This window comes from Emiliania huxleyi, assembly GCF_000372725.1.
Source record: "Emiliania huxleyi CCMP1516 chromosome Unknown EMIHUscaffold_19, whole genome shotgun sequence".
NCBI classification, from domain to species: Eukaryota; Haptophyta; order Isochrysidales; family Noelaerhabdaceae; genus Emiliania; species Emiliania huxleyi.
Genome location: NW_005200690.1, coordinates 697,711 through 707,753, shown reverse-complemented (window position 1 = coordinate 707,753; position 10,043 = coordinate 697,711). Strand labels below are relative to the sequence as shown.

Sequence of the window (10,043 nt, the reverse complement as noted above, 5' to 3'; positions counted from 1 at the left end):
GACCACAGGGGCGCGCCAGCGCCGACGCTCAGCTCGCGCGGCTTGGTTGAGGAAGGCTGCGCCGCGGCCTCCGAGTGCGTCCAAAACCACTGGGCGAGAAACTCAAAGGGGTCGGGACTTGCCGCCTGCAGCGCTGCGTTGAAAGCCGCGCGCAGCATCGGCGCGAAGGAGCCGCGGAGGAACTCGCGCACCTGGTGGCGGGTCGCCCGCCTGTGAACCGGCTCGCGGCTGCGATGGGCGGAGCGGGCGGCGCACGCCTCGGGAGAGAGGCCCGCGGCCGTGAGCAGTCCCTGCGCACCGCTCGGGTCTTGACGCATGGGCGGCTCGAAGAGTCTTGGCTCGGTCAGCGACTTGTGCGTCGCGTCGCGCTCCAGGCGACGGAGGGCAATAAGAGCGCCACCCGCAGCGTGCAGATTCGCATTGGCCTGAAACGCGACATATTGATCAGGGTAGAGGCAGGGCTGGGAGCGAGGAGGGGAGGTGCAAGAAGAAGGTGTGGAAGGGAATGTGTGCCGCTCGCCTTGTCGTATCGCATCAGCAACAGCTGCAGTCCGGCCATCTTGGCCCCAAGGCGAAGCGCCTAGAGCGGCCAATCCAAGTGAACAGGGGTGCTTTCAATGGACCTGCCTGCCACGGCGGCATGGCCGCCTTGAGCCGTGCTGTCCCCAACATGCGGGGGGCGGCGGCCCGTGTATCGTTCTCACACGAGCGGAGGCCGGACAGCACCTGAGGCAGGTTGTGCCGAAGTTGTTACGCTCTTGTGAGGCAGAGCGCGTGCTTTCGCAAGGGGTGGCCGCTGCCTGAAGCTTGCCCTCGAGCTTGCCGAGCTTGCCTTCTAGCACAGCGTGCTCGCGGCGCACGGCCTCCACCGCCCGAGCCTTAGTGGCGACCTCCTCCTCCTTGGCCCCGGCCTTCTCCTCCGGCATGCCAATTACCCGAGCGACCGCGGTCTCCCCCGCCGCCGAGTGCCAGGCAAAGCGCAGGCGGGTCTCCTCGGCGAGCTTTGGGGCGAGCGCCTTGAGTGACTTACGAAGGACACGAGCCTCGAGCTCCGCCTCGTACTCCTCGGCAGCGAGCGCCGTCTGGAGCACGGCCGCTCGGAGTGGAGTTGGGGGAGGAGGGGGAGGGGGGGACCGAGGATGCCCTCGCGCCTGGAGGGTGGCCGCCGGCTGCAGGCCGCTCAACTCGGGCAAATTGCATACCTCCGTCAGGAAGGCGACTGCGCCAAGAGTGCACTGGAGCTCCCAACTCGCCTGCGCATGCGCTTCGTGCGACGCAACCAGTGCGCGTAGCGATCCGCGAGCTGCCGTGCGCAGCTGCCGCGCATCGGCAGCCAAAACCTCGAGCTTCAGCCTGAGCGCATCCGCCGGCCCGACACCACACACTGCCCCGAAGCGCTCAGTGGCCTTTCTCCAGCCCTGCTGGTGCCAAAAGCGGCGCCGCGCATCGCGGCGCCGCCGGAGGTGCGGTTGCTGCTCTGCTATCACACGTTTCGCCGCACATGCCTCGTCGGCCCACACGGCGAGCTGCTTCTGAAGGCGGACTTCTCCGCCCTCGCCGCGGCCGTCGGTCTCTACGAGGCCGTAGAGGACACCCTGTGAGTACGCCAGGCGCTCCTTCGCCGCCTTGAGCGCAGCGCGTGACTCTGACGCCTCCTCCAGTCGGCTGAGAGCCGCTGCCTCCTCCCGCTCGACCGCCGCTCGGTAAAGTCGGGCCGCCGCAGCCGAACGGACGTATTCGGCCGCCCCCGCAGCCTCTGCACAGTCGCGATCGAGCCTCTTGTAGGCGTCGCCACCATCGCACGCCTCGAGCACCGACATGAGCGATGATTGCGCTGCGTCAACTGCCGCCTTGGCCTCAGCGACGCCCTCCTCCCGCCGGAGGGCGGCCACGCCCTCCCGTTGCACGCGCTGAAGGGCCGCCTGGGCGCCGAGCAGGCGCTGGAGCTTCCGCTTTGCTGCGCTGGCCAGCATCCGCGACTCCTCGAGAGTCTCCGCCTCATCGTCGCGCAGGGTGGACATGGGGCGGTTACAGTCTGTCCGCCCAAGGACGCACGAGCTCCGGGACAGGAAGGGGCACTACGGTTTTGTTCTTTTTCTCAAAGGATTCGGATATATCATCTGTCTAGCGTCCACCCATACCGCGTTGGTGTCCAGTCCGAGCCTGGCTGTTCTTCACCTTTCTACGATTCGGGCCTTTTTCCCGGAGTGGGAGCAGAGTGGGAGTGGTGTGACTGCTCCTGTGGTGGGGGTGACAGCTTCTGAGGAAGCCGTCGCCCGCACCTTGCCTCTCGCGTGAATTGTGTGAATTCTTTTTGGTTGCGCCGCTTCGGTCGGTGAAAAAGGCCGTCGTTTGCACTGCTGCTCCCGCCGCACCTGCCCGGCGGTGAGCGCCTGATGGGCACCTACAAACCTGGCGACCTCGTCGTGCTACACTCGCTTCGGGACCGCGCTGATCTCAACGGCGCCTGCGGCCGCGTCGTTTATGCCAAAGAGGATGAGGAGGTTGCCGCCGACCGCCATGCTGTCCAGGTGCAGCGCGCCGACGGGAGCACCGAGACGCTGGGAGTCAAGCCGACTAACTTGCGGCTGCCGAAGGATCGGCTCGCTGCAATCGTCAACACACAGCGCCCACTGCCACAGCGCCCATTGCTTGCGAGCGCCGGGCAGCCGTCAGAGTCTGTCAAGCGGCACAAGGTGAGTCCGCAGCGCATCCGGATTTGCTCGTCCAACGTGCCGCCAGGGATCGCGAGGAACGCGGTCAAGAACGGTCAGCAGGTCCTGTCCGGCGTGGAAGCGGACCCCGGCGGCGAGCAGTGGCAGGCGCGTGTGAAGACGATGGCCGCGCAGTGGAGCGCCGTGAGGCCAGACGTGATACTCCACCAGGAGCTGCACTCGGAGAAGTTGGAGCAGCTGCACCACGCCGTTGGCTGGCGCCTGCGGCCTGTGGAGTCCAAGTGGTGCTGCCCAATCAGCTACAACCCGGACGTCCTGCAGCCGCTCTTCGCCGACCGCTTCGTGCTGGGCTCCGCGCCCGACAAATTCCTCCCCGAAGGCGCGTGCAGGTGCAAGTTCGGCCAGTGGTCGTACAGCGCGTGCCACTGCTGGCCGGACGACGGCGAGTGGCGCGCCGGCGGCGCCACCTACGCCGCCTTCCGCTTTGTCGACTCGCCGCCCGCGCGTGTCGACATCGTGTGTGTGTCGGTCGGCGCGCCGGTCGGCTGCGAGGCCACGCCGTGGGCCGGCGTCGCTTTACGGCTGCTGGTGTGTGGACAGGTGCACCTGACGGACCGCAAGCCGGACCTGCGGACGCGCGGCGCGCAGGAGGTGCTGGCGCCGCTGCTGCGGCTGCTGCGCGAGCGCTTCAAGGCGCCGGTGGTGTGCGGCGGCGACTTCAACATGACCAAGCTCCAGTCGAGCGACAAGAGGAACAAGAACGGCGGTGGCGTCAACTGGCGTGTAGGCGCGTACGACGCGCTGGTGGGCAGCCACGCGCGGAGCTACGGCGAGGGCGAGAGCGTGGAGGCCGCCCACGTCACCAACCGGAAGCTGCTAGAGCTCGACCTGAACAACTTCTTGTGGCAGGGCGCCGACCCGAACTCGGACTACGAGGAGGACGAGCGGCTGCCGCCGCCCGTGATGGTCGACACGTGGGAGGTGGCGCGAATGGCCGGAACCACCCAGGCCAACGGGTGCAGAGCTTCAACGTGCCACAACTGGTTCGGCCTCTACAGAGGCTTCCAGAGGGCGCAGGTCTACTCGCAGGGGCCTGGCTCCAACAGCATCGACGTCTACCATGAGGGCGAGCATGAGGGGGAGCATGAGGGGGAGCACCGCGCCGTCGTGAGGGGCACGCGGCCCGTCTTCGGCAGCGCGCGCTACATCGACTGGATCCTGGTCGACTTTGCTAGCCTCAAGGAGGAGCGCGTCAAGGTGCTGGGCGCGAAAGTACACACCGCGCCGGGAACGCGTGATCACGCGACCATTCGCCGCCTGCCGGGGGCCTGGGGCGGCCAGAGCCGCGCGGGCGGGCCCATGTGGAAACAGGAATCGGGGTGGGGGTCCGACCACTTCCCGATCTCCACCTCGAGCTCAACCTCGAGCAGCGAGCGGACACGCCCCGGGACGGGTAGACTGATGTGCAGTTACCGTACTTCTCTTTACTGTTAATACCTTAGGTGTCTCTTGTGAGAGAGTGTGCTGGTACGGGGGGAAGAGTCGCACGTAGTACGTAAAAATGTATGGGTTACTCCCATAACCCATAAGTTTGACCGCAGGGCGGGGACCTCTGTTCCTTTTTAAACCCATCTCCTAGTAGAGGTGTCCGTTTTATTTATTTATTTAACCCATAAGTTTCTCCTCTTTAATGAGCGCGTTACTTTGTTTGACCGACCTGTTGTGCCCCTTCTAGAGCCGTACGCACATGCACTATTATATGTATTAATCTACGGCTTACCATCGCGTGGCTGCTTAGCTCCTCGCATCGGACAGGGACAGGGGCAGGGCAGGGACAGGTTGCCCGGGCGCGGCTGGCTGTTGGCCGAATTATGGCGGGGGTGCTCACCGCGTGGTACCTCCCGAGGGTGTGAACCGACTGGACCCCTCGGCGGTAGAGGCTGATGGCATGGGCCTCCCCCTTCAGCAACTCGGGCCGCGCCTCGCGTACAAGAGTGCCTGCCTCGTCATCATCCGCCAGCTGCAGGTTGTGCGAGTGGCAGTCTGGCTCCAGCAAGTCCTGCACGCGCTCAGAGTCGATGTGCAGGAATTGGAGCTGCAGCCGCGCCGCGCCGCTCGCTACGCCGCCCTCGCCCGACTCTCGCAGAGCTGCGTACACCGACCTGATTAGGTGTTCCACCAGCCCCTCCCACCGCTCAGCGCCACCCGTGGCGGGCGTGCCGGCAAGCAGCTCGTCTTTGCCTGAGCCGCTCGCGCCAAGGACGAGCAGCACCGCGTTGATGCCGTCGAGAAATGCGTCCACCGCTAGCGGCACCTCAGACCGCACCACCGAGACTGGCACAGTCTCTGGCCCGAACGCGGCGTCAAACGTAAAGTCGCGGTCCTCAGAGCCAGAGCCGGAGCCGGTTGGCTGCGAGACTTTGCAGCCTGAGATGAAGAGGTCGTTCCGGTTGGCGCCGTGTGGAAGCGGCGTCCGGTCGAGGTGGTTCTGATATGCCACAACGCGCACCCTCTCGGGCTCGCCCATCTTCTTGTGAGGGATGCCGTTACTTGTTCCCGGCGAAACAAGTTCGTGCGCGGCGAAACAAGCAGACTACGAGTATAGTCGAGCGCGTCGGAGAGGTGTTTCGCAGATCGGCTCGCGCGGTGGGGTGCTAGCATGATCAGCAGTCGACTCCACCTCCGGGATGTTCGTGGCCACGTACAATAATCTCGCAAACCCTGTCAGCAGAGTCCTCCTCCGGGAATGTACGTACGTAATTTAAGCTCGAACTGTTATTTACTCTCTCTCTCTCAGAGACATTGGAAAGTTCACGTCATGACGGTTAAACCGGCTGTTAACGGTCGCGACGTGGTCAATATGTCGTGACAGCGGCTGCGAAACGACAGCAGCAACGACAGCAGCAACGACAGCTGGTGACAGCTGGTGACAGCTGGTGACAGCTGGTGACAGCACAGCCAGCTAGCTGCCAGGGAGGAGTGAAAGGCACCCAGGAACAGTGACAGCCATAGTGACAGTGACAGTGAAGCCAGTGAACGCCAGCGACAGGCGGTGACAATGTCAGCGCGGGACCCTGCGAGTGACAGCGACAGCGACAGCGACAGCGACAGCGACAGCGACAGCGACAGCGACAGCGACAGCGACAGCGAGGCAGCGCCAGCGCCACAGTGAGGCAGCCATAGCCCTAGTGACAGGCACCAGCAAAGGGGCCCAACCGCCCACCCACCCATCTGTGCATTACACCCCATGGACTAAAATAACGGTGCGCGTGAATGTAGCTCTCAGCGCTTGATGCACAGCAGCGTTTGTACGTCTCACACATTTTGCAAAACTCCTGCTCCTCTACCTCAGAATTTCTCTGTGTAGGGCGAGCCTGCTTTCTTGTAGCAGAGCCGAGCTCTCTACATGAGAGTTCCTGATCAACGCCTTGTGGCTCGGCAATGGCCAAGAGGTTCAATACCCGAGGTGTGTTGCTCAATGCTCTGCGCGTTTGCTTGCGACGTGGATTTCAAGGTCCCAATCCTCGCGGTTGATGATTGACGCCGTTCGCTCGCGTGAGATTTTTGAGCGGCAGATGAACCAGCGCTGGAGCCCATCACGGCACATGCTGGAGGAAGGAGGGCAAGGGTTTTGCAGATTCTGTGACTCACGCCCGCTGCTGACAGTGCGTGGCTACTGTTGAGAGGGTTTCTCATGTGGCGTCGGGCGTGCGAGTGAGCGGTCTCGCGCGCATGCATCTATATCTTGAGTGTCCTGTCTCTCTCGTTAGTGGCACCACATCCCATTGTGACACTGTCCTGCGGGGGTGCTCACGAGAGCAGCAATGACAGCAGCAACGACAGCAGCAACGACAGCTGGTGACAGCTCGTGACAGCTGGTGACAGCTGGTGACAGCTGGTGACAGGTAGGTGTCACTGTCGCTGTCGTTTGCTGTCATGACAGCTCCCAGCTGTCGTGACAGCGGCTAACGGTCGTGACAGCGGCTAACCGTCATGACGTGAACTTTCCATAGTCTCTCAGTGTACTGTACTTTTAGCTTACTGGGAGAAAAGGGAGAGGCAGGCGCGATTTCTAGGCCCTTGGGGGCCCTACCACTCTCTCTCTCAGTGTATGTAGCTCTTACGTACATTCCCGGAGGAGGACTGCTGACTGGGTTTGCGATCGATGAGAAGCGATCCGTTTATTAGATAGACAGCTATTGGCTATGAACACACCAGTGAGGGAGGGCGAGACGATCGAGGGGTCCCGTACCATGCGGAATCGACCCTATCAAGTGCTCAAGTGCTCAAGCTACAGTCGTATTGGCAGGTGAATCGAGGGGAAGTAAATTCGATGTCGCATCGAGTTGTAGAGTCGTAGTTCTGCAATGGGGGCGCTTGCTTTGCCTGGCGAGCCGCCACTGGCGCTCATCTCGACCTGTTGCGGCGCGTCCACATTTGCTTACGACTTTACTAAGGTCCTGATGGAGGCGGCCGGCGTGCCCTGAACCGACTAGCACCCGCCCCGAGTCCGTGAACCGCGAACCGTGAACGAACCGTGAAGGTTCACTCGCTACGCGTCGCTCACCGCCGGGGCGGGCGCCTGGCGGCGCCGCTGCGCAAAAAGAATTTTACAACAACTGAGACGACAACAAACAGTCAAGCGCAACAACTTCAACCTGCTGCTCCACGAGACGTTCGGCGGCGGCTTCTCGCCCACCGCCGTTCTCAAGCTGCGCCGCCTCGCGCGCAAAGTCGCGCGCGGCAGCGTCGACCGCACGGCCTACTCGCCCAAGTACTCGCTCTCTTTTATGTCCCACCATGCAGAGCGCATCTCTCTCTCTGTTGTGCGAGGCGTGAACCGCGCCATTCGCTCTCACCTCCTCACCTGGCAACCCTGTCTGCACGTCTCGCGCGCGCGTGAACAGGGCATCAAGCTCTGGACGCCCCTCCTCAAGACCTCCTCGCCGGGCGTTGGCAACGCCTCGAGTGGCGGCACGCCCGCCTCCGTTGGCCACTCCTACGCCTTCGGCAACACCGAAGAGAAGGCCCGCGAACTAGTTCATGAACCGGGTTCACGGTTCACCTCGTGAACTGAGAGGCCTGGGGGCTAAGAAATCGTCGGCACAACAGTTCATGCAAACGTACATGAAGAGCTCTATGCACTATGGCCCAGTCAGTACCTCGAAGCTCGATGAGGTGAGCAGGTGACTTGGACCACCTAGAATTGGCTAGGGCTGCAGCAGCAGCGTATCCCGTATCTCACGGTCGTTCTTCACACGGCCATCGCAGAGCAGATTGTGAATGAGCTTGCCTGCGGCGAGGGCGGTCGAGTGCACGGAGCTAAGTGCCTCGCCGTCCTCGCAGGAGTCGCTTAGGCGGCTCCCGTGGTGTACCTGTGTTAGTGCCAGTGCGCGCCCAGTCCCGTGCCCAGTGCTGTGCTAGGGAGCTTCTTGAGACACTGACTGCAAGTTGGTTTTCAAAAAATCTCTCTCTGACTGCCGAGACCCAAACCGAGGTGTGTGCACTTTGAGAGAGTTTGTTGTTCACTTTGAAGGGCCAGGCCGGACGGCAGCATGGTGACGGGTAATGAATTAGTTAATGAACTGATTAATTAATTGATTAACAAACGGAAACTAATTTCCCGGGCGGCAGCATGGTGGCGAAGTGCGCACGCAAGGTAAATTCTGAGTGAGAAAATTCTTTTTGTCTTCGTCCGGACTTTCCTCTCGCGGGATCCTGCCCGCGGAGCATCCCTGCCCACCGCGCCGCGTTACATGCTTGCCGCCGCCGCACTGAGCCACCTGCCTGGCGTGCCCAATTTTCGCGACGTTGGCGGCATCCCGTGCGACGCCGGCGCGCGCTTCACCCGGCCTGGAGTGCTGCTGCGATCCGCATCGCCCTGCTGTGCCAATGGGCAGGCGGTACACGAGCTGGTGGGCGTGCGCGGCGTCGGGACGGTGCTCGACCTGCGTTCGCCGGACGAGGCGCTCGCTGACGACACCAAGGCCTTTCAGGGCAGCTCGCGCCCGCTCGGTCATCTCACGGTCCATGTCAACCTGATGGACTCGTCGCTCGTGCGGAACGGCGTGCTGCGGCGGCTCCTCATGTCGCCGTCCGCTGCGGTCGCGCTCGGCGGCCTCCGCCTGCTGCGAAGCATGCCGCCGCCGCCTGACCAGCACGCGGAGCTGCTGGCGCGCACACGCCTCTCACGCACGCGTGTCGCGCCTGCGCTCTCCCGCTCTCTCTGGCGGGCGGTGGCGAGGTACGCAGCGGCTCGCGAGGCGGCGGGGGCGGCGTACGACGAGCGCGTCGCCGCGCTGCTCGCGGAGCTCTCCCTCGCGGACGTGTACGAGTGGATTCTCACGCGAAACGGCAATGCGGTGCGGCGGGCGCTGGAGGTCGTCGCTCGCGCGCTGCTGCGGGCAGAGGGGGAGAGTAGCAGAGGCGAGGTCGTGGCGAGATGCGTAGGTGTGCGCCGAGGCGCTCCCTCGCGCGCCGGTCCTCGTCCACTGCACACACGGCAAGGACCGCACCGGGCTCCTCGTCTCCCTCCTGCTGCATGCGGCGAGACCTAGCCGAGACATGGCCGAGAGATGGCCGAGACATGGCCGAGAGATGCCCGAGAGAAGGATGAGCTGGCCGAGAGCGGGCCGAGATCTAGCCGAGATCTGGCCAAGAGCTAGGAGAGCTGGCCGAGAGCTGGCCGGGCATCAAGCCGTCCAGCGCTCCTCCCTCGTCCTCCACCGCTTTCGCCGCTGCCCCCCCCCTGGCGTCTGCAGAGGAGGTTGGGGTGTGAACAGCGTCTCTTCACACCTCTGGCTGTGAACAGGCGGGCGCGTCTGCAGAGGAGGTTGCGGCGGAGTACGCGCGCACCGACGCGTGGGCCGCCACAGCAGAGGGGCGGGCGGCGCAGGAGGTGCGCAGAGAGAGATGGCAGAGAGACGTCGAGCCGGGAGACGGGCGGGACACGGGCGGGAGGTGACAGAGAGACAGCAGGGAGGTGCCAGAGAGGTGGCGGGGAGCTGCAGAGAGCTGCACAGAAAGAAGAGGGGGGAGGGGGGGGTAACGAGCCGGCAGCCCGCCCGCCCACCGCGCCCACTGCCCCTCCCCTCGCTCACCTCGCCCACCGCGCCGCCGCCTCGGCCGCAGGCGATGCTGCCCGCCCGGCTTGCTGCGCGGCTCGACCTGGACGGCTTTTGCCGTGCCAGCCCGGCGACGCTGCACGAGCTGTGGCGGCGGGTCGAGGCGCGGTACGGCTCGGTGGACGGGTACATGAGTGCCATCGGGGTCACCCCGTCGACTCGCGCGGCGCTGCGCGACGCGCTCACTGCCCCACGGCCGCCGGCCGAGGGCGGCCCTGCAGCTGGCGGGGAGCGGGGGCAGTAG

At 64.2% G+C, this 10,043-nt stretch overlaps 2 protein-coding genes across 2 annotated transcripts; one reads left to right on the top strand and one right to left on the bottom strand.

The window, feature by feature from the left end:
* Positions 1 to 4,245: 4,245 nt before the first annotated feature.
* EMIHUDRAFT_203522 (hypothetical protein) lies at positions 4,246 to 6,282 on the bottom strand (the record flags this gene model as incomplete). The annotated part of the gene is made up of 7 exons (XM_005782445.1): positions 4,246 to 4,293; positions 4,591 to 5,268; positions 5,356 to 5,396; positions 5,499 to 5,598; positions 5,749 to 5,860; positions 5,997 to 6,091; positions 6,178 to 6,282. 7 exons carry the CDS (start codon positions 6,280 to 6,282, stop codon positions 4,246 to 4,248), a joined length of 1,179 nt encoding a protein of 392 aa, XP_005782502.1.
* A 2,149-nt stretch (positions 6,283 to 8,431) lies between these two features.
* On the top strand, positions 8,432 to 10,043 carry EMIHUDRAFT_99547 (hypothetical protein; the record flags this gene model as incomplete). The annotated part of the gene is made up of 3 exons (XM_005782444.1): positions 8,432 to 9,037; positions 9,487 to 9,573; positions 9,807 to 10,043. 3 exons carry the CDS (start codon positions 8,432 to 8,434, stop codon positions 10,041 to 10,043), a joined length of 930 nt encoding a protein of 309 aa, XP_005782501.1.